Here is an 18999-nt window from a genome sequence, read left to right as displayed (position 1 = left end):
ATTTATCTCCATCACTGGCTGACCCCGATTGAACCCATCTACTACAACCTCCACAAAGGCCACGAGTCTACCTTCATGACTGACTAAGCCCATCTATCTCCAGCACTGACACTAACTGAGCCTGTATACCAGCACCCACACATCTATTATAACCACCAACGACTGAGCCCATCCACAGTGCTTCCACCACCAAATGAGCCCATCTATCTCCACCACCAACTGATCCAATCTACCTCCACCACCAACTGAGCCTATGTCCATCACTAAATAAACCCATCTACCACCATCACTGATAGAGCCCATCTACCTCCATCACTGACTGAGCTCATCTTCTAGAGCCCCAGACTATATACTGAGCCCATCTAACACCACTATCACTGACTGAACCCATCTACGTCCACCACCTAATGAGCCCACCTACAACTGCGAGATTTGAGCTGAGCCCCTCAATTGCCACCACAGACTGAGCTTGTCTACCACCACCACCGAATTAGCCCTTCCACTACCACCACACACTGAACCCATCTACTATATCTCCAGCATCGACTAAGCCTGCACCAGTGACTGAGTCCATCTACCACAAACCCCAGGAAATGCTGCAGAGGACGTAAACCCATGGGTCTGGGCCACTGTATGACTGCTGAAAGTTTTTCTGTACATAACCCAGGAATTTAACCTGTTCACGATGGAACTTTCACTTCTCCAATATACAATAGAGATTATTCTCTCTTAGTTTCTGAAGCACAAGATGGACATCTGCATGGTGGCTCTCTAAGGACTTGGAAAATATGAGGATATTGTTGAGATAAACCACCACACATAACTGCAACAAATCTCAGAGGACATTGTTAATAAATTCCTGGAAAACTGCTGGAGCGTTACAAAGGCCAAATGGCATTACGAGGGACTCATAATGGAATCGGATAAGCATTCTTAATTGTGAAATGACTGAGACCCCTATAATCAGTACAAGGTCTCAGTTCACCCCTATTCTTCACAAAGAAGAAACCAGCACCAGCAGGAGACGAGGATTTGCAGATTAAACTTCATGAAAGTGCATCTGCAACGTACTCCTCCATTGCCTTATCCTCTGAGACCAATGGAGAGTAAACTCAGCCACGAGGGGGTATGGCACAAGGTTGAATGTCAATTGTGCAATCATACGACCGATGTGGAAGCAAACTACCGTCTTGAACTTTGTCAAAGACATCGCTAAAATCACGGTTCTCCTCCGGCAGGGAGGAGAATGAAGATGTGCACAGGACCTTAGTATTACTGCATTGTGGCGACCAGAGAACGAAGCCAATCGAAAGAGGGGTTGTGCCTCTGTAACCAGCGATAACCAATAACCAGCAGAAATTTAAGTGAGGTGATAACTTGGAATTGGATTATCTCATGGTGAAGAGCCCCTACGGCCAAGGACAATGGAGCAGTCTCATGAGTCACATGGGCAGGCTGTAGAGCCTCAATGGCAAGTGGAGTGGCACGCAGCTGCTGGCGGAATCGAGTGCTTCGATACAAAGGCAGCATCAATGAACAGGCCTGCAGCCCCAGAGTCCATTAGAGCCTGTATCGCAACGGACGACTCAACCCAAGAAAGGGTAACCGGAACCAGGGGCTTATTCATTTGGATAACTGGGGACGAAACAATGCCACCTAAAGTCTGTCTATGACAGGACCTCAAGGTTCGGCGTTCCCTGGACGGGTAGGACAAGACTTCAAAAAGTGACCCACCAGGCCACAATAAAGGCACAATCTCTCCCTCCTCCTAAGGGCTCTCTCATCCGCAGAGAGACGCGTGAAGCCCAAGTGCATGGGTTCACCTTCACTGACTGACTTGGTACCAGGAGGCATGGAAGGTGAGGGAGGCATGGGTGGGACTGCAAAGCTGGAGCCAAAGGTACAGGAGGCTTCCGCAATCACTCCTTAAGGGAAGGTCTCTCTCGCAGTCTGGAGTCAATAAGAATGGCAAACGAGATCAACTTCTCCAGCTCGGTGGGTATGTCTGGGGCTGCTACGTTATAAACTGATGTTATCCGAGAGACCATGAAAAAAAAAGCAGCCATGGGGGCCTCATTGTTCCAAGCAACCTCTGCTGCCAGACTGCAGAAGTCAATGGCGTAATCGGCAACAGTTCTACTCTGTTTGATGGACATGAGGCTTTTGACAGCAGAAGTGGAGCATGCGGGATCGTCAAATACTCCTTTAAAGGAAGCCACAAACTTTGGGTAAACCAGGACAATGGTTTTTTTTTACGTCTCCCATACAGGGTTTGCCCAGGCCAAGGCTGTCTCAGAAAGCAAAGATATAACGAAACCTACTTTGCTTCTGTCCATGGGAAACGCCTGGGGCAGCAACCTGGTTGAGAAACCCCTTTGCATTGGACTGGATCACCCCCAAATCGCTGGGGAAGCGGAGCGGAACCAGACATACCTCTTATAGAGGTAATATTCGAGGCGGGTGCCTGCACAGAGACTGGAGCAGCAGCAGGGATGACCTGCAAGTGGGAGATTCCAGGTGAGCCGTGCGACTCAGGAGCGTTTGTAACGCCATGGAAAACTGATCCATGCAGTGATCCTGGTCATCCAATCTGGACATTGCTCCAAATCCGGGACAGAGAGCTATGCAGATTGTGGTGTAGGGGGCTTTTATGTGTTAAAATCTTCCCCAGCGCAGAATTACTTCCGTTTTTATATTCAATAAAAAAAAAAAAAGTGCCCGCTAGTAAATTTTACGTTTTGTCAGTAAAAAGAAAAGTGAGGATCAGTGGGCGTGTCCCAGTACAAGGATGAGTGGGCGTGTCCCGGTGTGAGGATGACAATGGTGTCGGGATTACGTAGACGTGAACGTGCTTGGTCGTATTTTGGGCGGACTCTGGTGGATGGCGCCCCCTAGAGAGAGCTTTATTTTCTACAGTTCTCTTTCCCTTGTAGGCACACTCCTCCCAGACTCCTCATCTAGCCTAATCCCGCCCCATCTCTTTGACCCCTGTGTGGTAGTTTCCATGGTAACATTCTTTCATGTTTGGTTTACACACAGCATCCACTTTCACAGAATTGATGACCACGCCTCCAGTCTTAGACACCCCCACGTTTTCCCGCCTTCCCCAATAGACGCAATGTAGCCCCGCCCACACGTACCGGCGTTACGCTGAGCTGTCAGGAATGAAGGCCGTGTGGGCGTGTCGCGTCAATCACGTGGCCGGAGTAACCCGGAAGTGCAGGGAGCGAGTAACGGAGTTGACTGCAAGATCGGCTCTGCGACACCGTGTGAGGGAAAGGGGCACCTGAGGGGGGCGGGGCTCTGTAGAAAGGGAGAAGTCGAGGGGTGTATGATGGACTTTAGGGAGGGGAAGGGACAAGAGGGGGTGTATATATGGAGGGTGGGGAGGACATGAGGGGGTGTATATATGGAAGGTGGGGGAGACAAGAGGGGGGGGGGTGTATATATGGAAGGTGGGGGGGACAAGAGGGGGGTGTATATATATGGAAGGTGGGGGGGATAAGAGGGGGGTGTATATATGGAAGGTGGTGGGGACAAGAGGGGGGAGTATATATGGAAGGTGGGGGGGACAGGGGGGGGGGGTGTATATATGGAAGGTGGTAGGGGGACAGGAGGGGGGTGTATATATGGAAGGTGGTAGGGGGACAGGAGGGGGGTGTATATATGGAAGGTGGTAGGGGGACAGGAGGGGGGTGTATATATGGAAGGTGGGGGGGGCAGGAGGGGGTGTATATATGGAAGGTGGGGGGGCAGGAGGGGGGGTGTATATATGGAAGGTAGGGGGGACAGGAGGGGGGGTGTATATATGGAAGGTGGGGGGACAAGAGGGGGGAGTATATATGGAGGTGGGTGGGGACAAGAGGGGGGGTGTATATATGGAGGGGGGTGTATATATGGAGGTGGGTGGGGACAAGAGGGGGGTGTATATATGGAGGTGGGTGGAGACAAGAGGGGGGGTGTATATATGGAGGTGGGTGGAGACAAGAGGGGGGGTGTATATATGGAGGTGGGGGGACAAGAGGGGGGGTGTATATATGGAGGTGGGGGGACAAGAGGGGGTGTATATATGGAGGTGGGGGGACAAGAGGGGGGGGTATATATATGGAGGTGGGGGGGTGTATACATGGAGGTGGGGGGACAAGAGGGGGGTGTATATATGGAGGTGGGGGGGACAAGAGGGGGGGTGTATATATGGAGGTGGGGGGGACAAGAGGGGGGGTGTATATATGGAGGTGGGGGGGGCAAGAGGGGGGGTGTATATATGGAGGTGGGGGGGACAAGGGGGGTTGTATATATGGAGGTGGGGGGGGGACAAGAGGGGTTGTATATATGGAGGTGGGGGGGACAAGAGGGGTTGTATATATGGAGGTGGGGGGGACAAGAGGGGGTGTATATATGGAGGTGGGGGGGACAAGAGGGGGTGTATAGGTGGGGGGGGACAAGAGGGGGTGTATATATGGAGGTGGGGGGACAAGGGGGGTGTATATATGGAGGTGGGGGGACAAGGGGGGTGTATATATGGAGGTGGGGGGGACAAGGGGGTGTATATATGGAGGTGGGGGGGACAAGGGGGTGTATATATGGAGGTGGGGGGGACAATGGGGGTGTATATATGGAGGTGGGGGGACAATGGGGGTGTATATATGGAGGTGGGGGGGACAAGGGGGTGTATATATGGAGGTGGGGGGGGGGACAAGGGGGGTGTATATATGGAGGTGGGGGGGGACAAGGGGGGTGTATATATGGAGGTGGGGGGGGACAAGGGGGGTGTATATATGGAGGTGGGGGGGGACAAGGGGGGTGTATATATGGAGGTGGGGGGGACAAGGGGGGTGTATATACGGAGGTGGGGGGGGACAGGGGGGTGTATATACGGAGGTGGGGGGGGACAAGGGGGGTGTATATACGGAGGTGGGGGGGACAAGGGGGGTGTATATACGGAGGTGGGGGGGACAAGGGGGGTGTATATACGGAGGTGGGGGGACAGGGGGGTGTATATACGGAGGTGGGGGGGGACAGGGGGGTGTATATACGGAGGTGGGGGGGGGACAGGGGGGTGTATATACGGAGGTGGGGGGGGACAGGGGGGTGTATATACGGAGGTGGGGGGGACAAGGGGGGTGTATATACGGAGGTGGGGGGGACAGGGGGGTGTATATACGGAGGTGGGGGGGACAAGGGGGGTGTATATATGGAGGTGGGGGGGACAAGGGGGGTGTATATATGGAGGTGGGGGGGGCAAGGGGTGTATATGTGGAGGCGGGGATATATATATATAATATAATATAGGGAACATGAGGCGGTATATATGGAGATAGGGGAGACATGAGGGGTTATATATGGAGGGTGGTTGGAGGAAGAATAGAGTGTTGGGAGGGGTAAACAGTTGTTTGAAGGAAGGGTAGAATGTGATGGGAAGGATAGAGAGTGGCAGTTACAGGAAGTGTGGTAGAAAGGGTAGGGAGCGGCAGTTGGAGGAACACTGGGGTGTCATGGGAAGGGTAAGAAATGGAGGATGGGTTGGGGTTGGATGAAGAGTTGTGTTTGGAGGAAGGTTAGTAATGACAGTTGGATGACGGGTTGAATGTGATGGGAAAGGATATAGAGTGGCAGTTGCGGGAAACATGGCCTATTATGGAAAGAGTAGGGAGCGGCAGTTGGAGGAACACTGGAGTGTGGTGGGAGGTGTAAGAAATGGAGGTTGGGTGGAGAGTGGTAGTTGTAAGAAGAACAGTGTGTGTTGGGAAGGGTATAGAGTGTTTGGAGAAAGTTTAGAAATGACAGTTGGAAGAACAGTATAATGTAATAGGAAGAATAGAGAGTGGCAGTTGCAGGAACACTAGTGGGTTATGGGAAATGTAAGAAATGGAGGTTGGACGATGGGAAGGGTAAGAAATGGAGGATGGGTAGGGAGTGGCATTTGCAGGAAGGGTGACATGTAGTAGAAAATGGTGTGTGGTACAAAGGGTAGGGAGGTGGCAGTTGGAGGAACATGAGTGTCATGGGAAGGGCACGGAAGGGTTGTTGGAGGAAGAGCAGAGTGTGTTGGGAAGGGTATGAAGTTGTGTTTTGAAGGATGTTTAGGAATAACAGTTGGAATAAGGGTAAAATGTAATCGGAAGGATAGGGATTTGCAGTTGCAGGAAGGGTGGCATGAAAGGGTGGCAGGTTAAGAAGTGGCAGTTGGAGGGACGCTAGCGTGTCATGGGAAGGGTAAGAAATGGAGGTTGGGGGAATGGGCACAGTGCAATGGAAAGGAAGTGAAAGCAAAGAGTTGTAGAGTTTGGTGCGAAGGGAGTGAAAGTAGGAGGGTGACGTGTGGTAGAAAGGATGGGGAGTGGCAGTTGGTTGGAGTACTTGTGTCATGTGGATGAAAGGAGAGTTTGGTGTGAAGGGAGTGAAAATAGGAAGGGTAGAATCTGGTAGGAGGAAATTGGTGAAGTGTAGGGTGCTCGGATGTATGGTATAGTGGGGAGGGGTTATGCAGACAGAAGGGGAGGGGTTATGCAGTCAGAAGGGGAGGGGTTATGCAGTGATGGACAGATGGATTGTAATGGTGGGGTGCACAGAAGTCTGATATATACTACAATGCTATCCTTTTCTGTCTGCTGTCAGGTTTCTGCCATGTTGGTGGGGGAGAGGAGGAATGGCAACCTCCTGGTACAGCTGGATCCGAAGCTTCAGGCCCAGCCGGTGGAGTTATTGCGGCAGAGGTTGAGCCCAGACGGACACACCGAGTATCTGATCCGATGGGCATTGCAAAATGTGGAGGAGGCGGCAGGAAGTGGCGGAGCCACCTTACAGACAGAGAGCAAGTCCCCGAATATCCTGATGTGGATGTCGGCGGAGGAAGTTTACACCAACTGCCCCACTCTGCTGGGGAAGCGCAAATCTGAGGGGCCGGGCATCGCAGAAGAAAAGACGTCTGGTTCCCCCGATGAGGCCGCTTTGCAGGAGATGACCGAGGATGTGCGGATGCTGGTTCAGAGAGCAACCAGACAGATGTCCCAGAGCTCCGGTCCTGATTCCTCCATCCTCAACACCATTCATGTGCTAAGTGCCTACGCCAGCATCGGCTCCCTGGCCGGGGTCTTCAAGGAGACCGGAGCTCTGGACCTGCTCATGAAGATGCTTTGTAATTCAGAGAAGCAGATTCGCAAGAACGCCGGCAAGATGTTGCGTGCCTTGGCGTCACATGATGCAGGTGGGACTTCTTTATTGTATCCTTTTATACTTCCATTTCAATATAAAAAAAAGAGAAGAGCATTTCCTGCCAAAAAAAGTGGAGGCTCCCTGTGTCCATACAGCTCTACACCCTCTGTGCCCTCCTCCTCAATACCCACTACCCCTCCTATCTTTTTGTAGCTGGGCATATCATGCTTGTTGTCAGCAGTACGGGAGGCCTCCTGTACTACTTCAGTTTTACAGCTTTATTACTCATCATGCATCACCTCACTCTCTCTCCTCTCCTACTCACTACTGCACTCCACTCCCAGCCACCCCTCTCCAGTGCATTCTCCTCTGTCATCCTGTGCTCTCACTGGAGTACAGACTTTGGAGTGATGGTGTACACAGGTGCTGTGGGTCACCTCCACTTACATCACTCGGCAATGGCGTACATGCAGACAGTCAGAGCAGAACACAGAGCACACACATGCACACTCACAATGGCAGAACACACAGAGCTCACACAGTACGGAGCACAATCGCAGCACACACTCCGTCACATAACACAGAGGACACACAGGAACAGCACACTCGGTTGCATAACACAGGGGCACAGAGCACACTCGGTTGCATAACACAGGGGCACAGAGCACACTCGGTTGCATAACACAGGGGCACAGAGCACACTCGGTTGCATAACACAGGGGCACAGAGCACACTCGGTTGCATAACACAGGGGCACAGAGCACACTCGGTTGCATAACACAGGGGCACAGAGCACACTCGGTTGCATAACACAGGGGCACAGAGCACACTCGGTTGCATAACACAGGGGCACAGAGCACACTCGGTTGCATAACACAGGGGCACAGAGCACACTCGGTTGCATAACACAGGGGCACAGAGCACACTCGGTTGCATAACACAGGGGCACAGAGCACACTCGGTTGCATAACACACGGGCACAGAGCACACTCGGTTGCATAACACAGGGGCACAGGGTGCTCGGTTGCATAACACAGGGCCACATGGCGCTCTGTTGCATAACACAGGGCCACAGGGTGCTCGGTTGCATAACTCACGGGCACTGCGCACAGTCAGAGAACAGACATACGTGGTCACAAATTCTTTAATACCACTTTCTCAGTGTTGTGGTATGGGTTGCTAGGAGTGTGCTGGCCGCATGGTGGAATTTCTCTTTCTGCTCATATGACATTCTTCCAATTGTAATGCATTGACTTCCACATGTTGGGGATTTCCCTGCTGTAGGACTTGAGTGAGTGAACGATGGCGTGTTGTTTGTACACAGTGTGCTCAGTAGCATGCAAAATGATATGGGGGTGCACAACCCTCTGACAAAACTGCAGCATTAATCCCTCAAGTATATGGACCTTCAACCACTAGTTGCATGTCGGGCGTGCATGCAAAATGGCGCATTTTCCCAAAAATGCCCTTTAGCAATTAGGCAGGCCTTGGATAGTGGCAGCCCTACGCACCAGAAACTCCGAAAAGAAGTCCCTTGTTTGAAAAATTGCACTACACCAAACCGCAAAGTGCTGCGGCATCATGCAGTTTGGCTTACGTGGCATTAAAACAAAGAAAAGGCGCCTCTAAGTGTAGAGTTAAAAGCTGTTTAATTTCCCCAAAAAGGGTTAAAAACACTTACAAGATATGTAGACTGGCAGAGCATATCATTAATATCCATGTAGGTGGTCCGGCATAAATGCAATGGTCACTGGCATATACAAATTCTTTAGGCTGTGTGTTTCCAGTAGCGGGGGGGGGGGTCCAGGGGATGCCAACGGGAAAACCAGCAGGGAGCTCCAAGAGAACTGACAGGCCAGCCCGCAATCGCAGTCTCAAAACACGAGGATCCCGGGAGTGACGTCAGCGGCAGAAGACAATAAACAGCAACCAGCGGGGACCACAAACGGGAAGCAAAACAGGAAGCAGTCATCAAAGAGTGACGCGTTTCTGAACATCTCATTGGTTCCTTTATCAACCTGATGACTGTATGTGTAGGGGACTAATTTTATACTACCTGGGTGGACCTTAGGGGCGGGAATATGTAAATGGCACGTTATCGCAATATAAAGGTATAGGACAGGAGGATAAACAGAAATAAAATCCCTATCCAAACAAAAAAATATATGAATTCATACAGAACAACAACCAATGAGCGACATTTAAAAATAAATATAAAATGAAAATGAGAATCAATATTTTTACACAATCTTCAATAATTCTTAAGACTAGGCATATATATATATATATAACTGAAGGGGAGGGTATATGTATAAATATAGTGGGGATATGTGTGTGTGTATGTATGTGTGTATATATATATATATATATATGTACCAAAATGGTTAAAATTATTTAAAAATGTTTACCATATTTAAAATTAATATACTAATAAAAAATCCTGCGCAAATATATTAGGAAAGGAGGAATCTAGAGAATGGCACTAGTTTCAAAGTCCTCGTTCAACCCTCCAGGGGCAAAAACATTTTAGCAAGTAAAAATCTAAAACATTTCTCTATGACAGAGTTTTCTGAAACAATCGGCTGAGGGGAGGTTCTTTGGCATTGTCTCAATGACCCAGACCCTTAAACCATCTGCCATTAATCTGCTAAAGGGCCGCGTGTTTCTTTGCGTGAAGTAAAAATTATTTTGTGCGCATTCTATACACGCATACAGTGGTGTGAAAATGTGTTTGCCCCCTTCCTCATTTCCTGTTCCTTTGCATGTTTGTCACACTTAAGTGTTTCGGAACATCAAACCAATTTTTAACAATAGTCAAGGACAACACAAGTAAACACAAAATGCAATTTGTAAATGAAGGTGTTTATTATTAAAGGTGAAAAAAAATCCAAACCATCATGGCCCTGTGTGAAAAAGTGATTGCCCCCCTTGTTAAAACATACTATAACTGTGGTTGTCCACACCTGAGTTCAATTTCTCTAGCCACACCCAGGCCTGATTATTGCCACACCTGTTCACAATCAAGGCATCACTTAAATAGGAGCTGCTTGACACAGTAAGGTCCATCAGAAGATCCTTAAAAGCTACACATCATGCCGAGACCCAAAGAAATTCAGGAACAATTGAGAAAGAAAGTAATTGAGATCTATCAGTCTGGAAAGGGTTATAAAGCCATTTCCAAAGCTTTGGGAATCCAGCGAACCACAGTGAGAGCCATTATCCACAAATGGCGAAGACATGGAACAGTGGTGAACCTTCCCAGGAGTGGCCGGCCGCCCAAAATTACCCCAAGAGCGCAGCGACGACTCATCCAAGAGGTCACAAAAGACCCCACAACAACGTCCAAGGAACTGCAGGCCTCACTTGCCTCAGTTAAGGTCAGCGTTCATGCCTCCACCATCAGGAAAAGACTGGGCAAAAATGGCCTGCATGGCAGAGTTCCAAGGAGAAAACCACTGCTGAGCAAAAAGAACATCAAAGCTCGTCTCAATTTCTCCACAACACATCTTGATGATCCCCAAGACTTTTGGGACAACATTCTGTGGACCGATGAGACAAAAGTGGAACTCTTTGGAAGGTGTGTGTCCAAGTATATCTGGCGTAGAAGGAACACTGCATTTCATAAAAAGAACATTATACCAACAGTAAAATATGGTGGTGGTAGTGTGATGGTCTGGGGCTGTTTTGCTGCTTCAGGACCTGGAAGACTTGCCGTGATAAAAGGAACTATGAATTCTGCTGTCTACCAAGAGATCCTGAAGGAGAATGTCCGACCATCTGTTCGTGTACTCAAGCTGAAACGAACTTGGGTTCTGCAGCAGGACAATGATCCTAAACACACCAGCAAGTCCACCACAGAATGGCTGAAGAAAAACAAAATGAAGACTTTGGAGTGGCCTAGCCAAAGTCCTGACCTGAATCCTATTGAGATGTTGTGGTATGACCTTAAAAAGGCCGTTCATGCTCGAAAACCCTCTAATGTAACTGAATTAGGACAATTCTGCAAAGATGAGTGGGCCAAAATTCCTCCAGGACGCTGTAAAAGCCTCATTGCACGTTATCGCAAACGCTTGGTTGCAGTTGTTGCTGCTAAGGGTGGCCCAACCAGTTATTAGGTTTAGGGGGCAATCACTTTTTCACACAGGGCCATGATGGTTTGGCTTTTTTTTTCACCTTTTAATAATAAACACCTTCATTTACAAATTGCATTTTGTGTTTACTTGTGTTGTCCTTGACTATTGTTTAAATTGGTTTGATGTTCCGAAACACTTAAGTGGGACAAACATGCAAAGGAACAGGAAATGAGGAAGGGGGCAAACACTTTTTCACACCACTGTAGGTGTGAAAATAGTCTAATGGCCTTGACTTGCATGGCCAGGCCTTAGTATTGATGCCATGTTTTTTCATGGAGTCAGGCCTTGGCTAATGGTGTATGATGAGTGTTGATGTTTTTCAGGGAGCCGGGCCCATGTACTGCTCTCACTAAGTCAGCAGGATGGAATAGAGCAACACATGGACTTTGAGTCACGGTACACCTTGTTGCAGCTCTTTGCTGAGACCACCAGTTCAGAAGAACATTGTATTTCCTTTGAAGGCATACACCTCCCACAGGTAAGGGCTAAAAAGTTCCAACTATGTCAGTGTGGGGTTCTCGTTGATGGTGTGTATTCATCTTCTTTTTTTTTTTTTTTTTTGTGGCAGATTCCAGGGAAGCAACTCTTCTCACTTGTGAAACGTTACTTGTGTGTCACATCCCTACTGGACCAGCTGAGCAGCGACCGGCCAGATCGTAGCGAGATGTCTCGGGTGCAACGCCAGTTTGATTTCAGCATGGCCATGGGCAGCCTGATCTGTGAGCTGGTGCGAGTGATGGGTTGGGTGAATGAAGACTGTTCAGAGAAAGGAAACCTCTTAGACAGCGAACAACTTTCCCGAGTCATCCGTTCCATTTTCCAACCCAAAGTTCCGGCCTGCACCAACTTCCAGGTGGTCTCTGGCTCTCCCATCCATGTCGCTGCTTCCAAGAGGAAAGCGGCAAAGATGTTCTTGGAGCCTTCAGACTTTGCTGCGCGAAATGCTTATGTTGATTATGTCCAGGAAGCCTTAAAACCAGGCATGTCTGTGCGGATGTTGGAAGACTATGATGAGATCAGTGCCGGAGATGAGGGTGTCTTCCGCCAGAGCAATAATGGAATGCCGCCTGTTCAGGTGAGATGCTGAACGGAAGGGTAATCGTGTTGTGCAACAGATGGGTGAGACTTCATTAGGGTGGTCATTTTGTGTGACATGTCGTTGGGACTTCTGGTGGAGGTTGTAAAGGACCTCATTAGGGTGGTCACACTGTGTAGCTAATGGGTGGGACTTCCAGTGGTGGTAAAAATGGACCTCTTCAGGGGGTCACACTGTGTAATAGATGTGTAGGAGGTGGACGATGAAGAAGACCTCACTTGAGTGGTTACACTGTAATGGATGGGTCAAACTGTGTAACAGATAGGTGGGACTTATGGTGGAGGTCAAAGAGGACCCCATCAGGGTGGTCACACCGTGTAAATAATGGGTGGGAGGTTGATGATTAAGAAGACCTCACTTGGGTGGTCACACTCTGTTGTGGAGGATGAAGACCTCACTTGGGTGGTAACACTGTTATGGATGAGTGGGACTTCTGCTGGAGGATGAGGAAAACCTCACTAGGGTGGTCACACTGTAAAGGACGGGTGGGATTTCTGGTGGAGGTCGAAGAGGACCTCCATTTAGGGTGGTTACACCTTGTAACTAATGGGTTGGGAGGTAGAGGATGAAGAGCACCTCACTAGGGTAGTCACACTGTATAATGGATGGGTAAGGCTACTGGTGGAGGGTGAAGAGGAACTCACTAGGGTGGTCACAATGTGCAAAAGATAGGTGGGACTTCTGTGGAGGGTTAACAGGACCTCACTATACACAGCAGTGCTGGGCAATAGAAGGATCCCACAGGGATCACTGTATTAAGGTGGTACCTACAATGGTTACCTTTTTTATCAAGCAGTGTTGGGTGCAGATATGTGTCCGTTAATTTAAAGTGGCTTTAAAGCCTCAAGGTTTTTCCCTTAATGCATTCTCTGCATTTAAGGTAGAACATGCGTCGGGTTCCCTTTAACCACTTACTGACCGCCTCCTGTACATATACGTCGGCATTTTGAAGAGGGATATCTCGGTAACGGCAGCAGCTGCTGCCACAACCGAGATATCCATCTTTACAGGAGGCGGTCTTGTTTACGATAATGGTGGTCTCTGCAGCGTGTTCGCTGCGAGATCACCGTTGGCAGAGGTAGAGGGGCCACCCCCTCTCCCACGCCCTCCGCCGCTTACCGGAGCTGTCGGTAGCGGCGGAGGCGATCAGGTCCTTCACACTGATGAGTATGGAGACGCGTAAGGCTAAGATGGCCCCCACTCGTCTCTATACCACTATACCATAGGAGGGCGGAAGCGATGTCAAAACCTCACTTTCGCCCATACCTCTTAAAGGAACATTTTTTTTCAATTTAAGAGATCCTGTCATGCTTTTTATTTTATTTTTTATTTTTTTTTCCTATGACAATGGATGTTTACATTCCTTGTAATAGGAATAAAAGTGATCCATTTTTTTATTTATTTATTTTTTATTTAAAACCGTGTAAAAATAAAATCAAGTAAAAAAAAAAGCGGATGCATACGTGAGTAGTGCTCGCATATGAAAACGGTAGTCAAACCACACGTGAGGTATTGCCGCGATTGGTAGAGCGAGAACAATCATTCTAGCCATAGACCTCTGTAACGCAAACCATGCAACCTGTAGAATTTTTTAAATGTCGCTTTATGGAGATTTTTGAGGGTAAAAGTTTGACACCATTCCACGAGCGGGCGCAATTTTGAAGCGTGACATGTTGGTTATCAATTTACTCGGCATAACATTAAAGTCTGACAGACTGCTGCGCAAATACAGTGTGAAAAAAAGTATTGCAATGACCGCCATTTTATTCTTTAGGGTGTTAGAAAAAAACAATATATAATGTTTGGGGGTTCTAAGTAATTTTCTAGCAAAAAAAAAAACGTTTTAAACATGTAAACACCGAGTCTGAAAAAGAGGCCTGGTCCTTAAGTGGTTAAAATCCATACCACACCCTGAAAGGTTTTTCTTTCTTTATTTTTTATAAATAGCTGCAATTGCAACCGCAAATCAATTTAAATGTGATTTGACTCATATTTTTTCTTTTTTTTTCTTTAGAAATTTGAATTTTTTTGGTACAGTGTGTTCTATACATGCTACAGATGCGCCAATTTACAGGCAGATTAAGGGGAACCCCCAGGGACTATATTTAAAGGAACTTTTTATTTTTTTTAATTTTTTTATTCAGGTGCTATTTTTAGTGCTAAAACACCTGAAAAACTGCCTCCAGGGTTTTTAAAATAATAATCTTAAAATGTCTCAGGCTAAACTATGGTTGGATGGACAGGTGCTCATGCCCAATCCAACTGTTAAAGTTATGTTCTTGTCTGTGTACATGTCTGGTTGAGCGATGGTTAGACATAGACTGTAGGGCAGTGGTTCTCAACTCCTGTCCTCGGGACCCACTAACAGGCCAGATTTTAAGTTTTTACCTTGGGGAGATGCAAACAAGAGTGCTGCTATCACTGAGCAGCAAATGATATCACCTGTGATATATTTCAGTTATCTTGCAAACCTGGCCTGTTAGTGGGCCCCGAGGACAGGAGTTGAGAACCACTGCTGTAGAGGATGGACGCTAGTTCAGGCCTATTCCAACTGTCGAGGGATGTTCCTGCCTGTATACAGGACTGTGTTTCAGGTGTTTGTTGGTTGTGACTTGAGTTGCAGTGAGGAGGGGGAAAAAAAAAAATCATTTGACCCCTTGCTGATTTTGTACGTTTGCCCACTGACAAAGAAAATGATCAGTCTATAATTTTAATGGTCGGTTTATTTTAGCAGTGAGAGACAGAATAACAAAAAGAATATCTAGAAAAATGCAACTCAAAAACGTTATAAATTTGGTTTGCATTTTAGTGAGTGAAATAAATATTTGACCCCTTTTGCAAAACATGACTTAGTACTTGGTGGCAAAACCCTTGTTGGCAGTCGGAGGTCAGACGTTTCTTGTAGTTGGCCACCAGGTTTGTACACATCTCCGGAGGGATTTAGTCCAACTCCTCTTTGCAGATCCTCTCCAAGTCATTAAAGTGTTTTGTTGTTCAGATTCTGGTCCCTTAAAGTTGGGTGCCCCCTAAAAAAAATATTCTTGTTTATTTATTTATGTATGTATGTGTGTGTGTGTGTGTGTGTGTGTGTGTGTGTGTGTACTAGTTATATTCTTTTATCATATCTTTTTTTTTTTTTTATGTACTTATTTTTTGTAAGGTTATCCAAAGGATTAATTAGCTAATCAAAAAAAAAAAAAACCACAAGATTAATTTAAAAAATAATAATCGGATAGACGTTGACTAATCGAAAAAATAATCGATAGAGTAGTCAACAGACAAATTAATAGTTGCAGCTCTATTTAGTAACATAATGGGGTTAAAAAACAAAAGCTAAAATTAGCCCTTTATAGTACAAAAAATGGCAATAATCACTACTGTAAGGGGTTCATTTTTGTAGAACTGTGAAAGTAATATTTACAGTAGCGATTTACTCTTTTTGTACTATAAAGGGCTCATTTTAGTTTTTTAACTCCATTATGTTACTAGCCGATTAAAGAGGAAGTAAACCCTGATGGGTTTACTTCCTCTTTCATTCCCTGCAAAGCATAATGGACTACTATGCATCACATAGTAGCCCATTATGTGTCACTTACCTGACACAGGAGCCAGCGAAGTCACCGCTGTCCCCTGTAGTCCGGAGCATCCATCTTTTCGGTGGGGTCTAGCAGCTCTGCCGCTGTCGTTCGGCGAAGCCGCGATTACGTCACTCCCGCGCATGCGCACGGGAGCCGACGCGCGCGGCAGCTCCGTCACTGAAAATGCCGCGCTCAGTGCGCCTGCGTGTCGCTGTCTTCGGGCAAATATCTCCTAAACCGTATAGGTTTAGGAGATATTTCTTGGACCTACAAGTAAGCCTTAATCTAGGCTTACCTGTAGGTCAAAGTGGTTTGTAAGGGTTTACAACCACTTTAATCGATTATGAAATGAATCAATTACTAATCGATTAGTTTCAGCCCTATAACCTCATCCAAAAAAATGTTGATGTGTTTCGGCCTCCATCAAAAGCCTAACCCATGTCCAACCATTCCTCAGCCGGAGACGCACAACCACCTGACACAAGGTTCTGTACACAGGCAGCAATATCCCTCAACAGTTGAATTAAAGATCCACCGATACATTTAAAAAAAAATCCGCCATCGACAGATCCGCACCAGATCCGGATCAGACCGGGTCGGATGTTAGCGGACATGTCGCCGCTGACATCCATCTCTCCATAGACTAGCATGGAGTGCGCCCGTTCAGGTCTGCTGTAAAAACTGACAGGCGGACCTGAACGGGCCAACAGTGTGAAAGGGGCCTTAATGAACAAAGCAAAGAAAAAAAAAAGTTTTAATTATTAATAGTTTATAACATAGAAGTGAGAGAAAAAAAAATGAGCATTAAAGATGTAATTAAATGGAGAATAAGGAATTAAGGGTTAATAAGGGGTTAAACCGAGAAACATTTCATAAAAAATGTTTTTTTTTTTACTTGACAGGTTTCTTTAAACTGTTTTCATCTGCAGATTCAAGTTCATCCTTTTGATCCGTAGATGAAGAAAAACAGTAGGATAAAAAAATAAACCATGTTTCTTTTTATCTTTCAGCTGAGCAATGTTGTTAACCATTGCCCGGCTGCCTTTTTTTTTTTTTTTTTTTTTGTCGGCTCCAATTGCCAGGACTTCAGTTTACACTTCAGCTGTCAAAGGGAAACCCCACTGACATCTGAATGAGTTATCGGTTGTTAAGGACGCGGCAGCCTCGCTCCTTAACCGGTTCCCGACCGGCGCACACCGATTTATATCGGCAGAATGGCACAGCTGAGCAAATGGGCGTACCTGTACGGGCCTTTAAATTTGCCACCGTGCCATCGCGTGCGCAGCGCGCCGGCCGAGACCTCCGTGAGTTGGGTCCGCGGGTATACCCGCTATCATCTCACGGAGAGGAAGAACAGGGAGATGCTAATGTAAACAAGCATCTCCGTAGTCTGCCTAGTGACGTCACTGATCATAGCTCCCTGTGATCGGGAGCAGAGATCAGTGATGTGTCACAGCTAGCCCATCCCCCCCCTACAGTTGGAACACATCCCTAGGACACAACCCCTACAGCGCCACCTAGTGTTAACCCCTTCACTGCCAGTCATATTTTCACAGTAAATGCAATTTTAATCGCACTGATCGCTGTATAAATGTGTATGGTCCCAAAATGGCTCTCCAAAATTGTCCGTGTCCACCATAATGTCACAGTCATTACTAGTTAAAAAAAAAAAATATATATATTAATAAAAATTCCATAAAACTATCCCCTATTTTGTAGACGCTATAACTTTTGCGCAAACTAAACAATAAATACTTATTGCAATTTTTTATTTTTACCAAAAATATGTAGAAGAATATGTATCGGCCTAAACTGAGAGAAAAAAAATGTTTTTTTTTTCATATATATATATATATATATATATATATATATATATATATATATATATATATATATATATATATATATATATATATATATATATATATATATATATATATATATATATATAAATATTTTTGGGGGATATTTCTTATAGCAAAAAGCAAAAAATAATGCTGTTTTTTTGTTTATAGCGCAGAAAATAAAAAACGCAGAGGTGATCAAATGCCACCAAAAGAAAGCTTTTTGTGGGAAAAAAAGGTGTCAATTTTGTTTGGGAGCCACGTCGCACGACCGCGCAATTGTCGGTTAAAGCGACGCAGTGCCCAATCGCAAAAAGTGCTCTTGTCTTTGGCCAGCAAAATGGTCCGGGGCTTAAGTGATTAACCGATCGATAATTGATAGCTTTTTATTTATTTTTATTTTTTTTACATTTCCCATTGTCAGTTGAAGGTACCGATTTCAGGTATTGGAGCATTTGCACGCGTACCGACACTCAAGCAAGTGCATAGTATCAGCACCGATATGGATATCTGTGTAACCCTAGGTGAATTATGCATGAACCTCTGTCCATCTAAAGTCTGACAGTTGGGGGATATTCCTGCTTGGGTACCGGACTTTATGCCAGGTTTTTGTTGGTTGTGACTCGGGCTGAGGTGTAGTTGGACCTTTAGGCTTCAACGGACAAAGGTTCAGGCATAATGTAACCGTTGAGTGTTTTTGGGTAAATTTTGGTCTTTTTGAGTTGTCTGCACTTGTGTTTTTATATAAGGAACAAGAAGGAAGGAAGGACAAGCTTATTATTGATAAGCTCATCCAACAGGAAATACATTCTCTAATAATTTAACTCTTCCCTCTGGCCACCTGCCAGTGTCTACCCACAGATCTGAAGTGGATGAAATTGGTTTTTTTTTACGAGCTCTAGAAAAGTCTACAACAGGGGTCTCCAAATGTTCTAAACAAAGGACCAGTTTACTGTCCTTCAGACTTTATCGGGCCTGAACTGTGGCCAGTTGGAGTAGATAATGCCCCATCTTTGTATTTAGTGGAAGGAATAGTGCCCAATTGATAATATCAGTGGGAGGAATAGTTCCCCGATCACTGGTGTCAGTTGTGGATGGAAGGGTGCCCCAAGAGGTGGATGGAAGGGTGCCCCACGCCCCTGGATAGAGAAAGGGCCACGCCCCTGGATAGAGAAAGGGCCACGCCCCTGGAT

The 18999-nt window shown here is 46.6% G+C and overlaps 1 protein-coding gene across 2 annotated transcripts in view; it reads left to right on the top strand.

Annotated features, from left to right (window-relative positions):
• Window positions 1-3164: 3164 nt before the first annotated feature.
• Window positions 3165-18999, top strand: part of CUL9 (cullin 9) — an 89373-nt gene continuing 73538 nt past the window's right edge. For both annotated transcript variants that reach the window (XM_077485469.1, XM_077485468.1), the window contains exons 1-4: window positions 3165-3269; window positions 6619-7207; window positions 11612-11766; window positions 11857-12363. In XM_077485469.1, the coding sequence (XP_077341595.1) occupies window positions 3165-3269; window positions 6619-7207; window positions 11612-11766; window positions 11857-12363 (1356 nt within the window). The remainder of the gene's footprint in view (window positions 3270-6618; window positions 7208-11611; window positions 11767-11856; window positions 12364-18999) is intronic.

This window comes from Lithobates pipiens, unplaced genomic scaffold (genome assembly GCF_037356315.1).
Source record: "Lithobates pipiens isolate NorthernLeopardFrog02 unplaced genomic scaffold, aLitPip1_a1.2 Scaffold_18, whole genome shotgun sequence".
Lineage (NCBI taxonomy): Eukaryota > Metazoa > Chordata > Amphibia > Anura > Ranidae > Lithobates > Lithobates pipiens.
The sequence above is the reverse complement of the archived record's forward strand: the minus strand, read 5'-3'. Positions and strand labels throughout refer to the sequence as shown.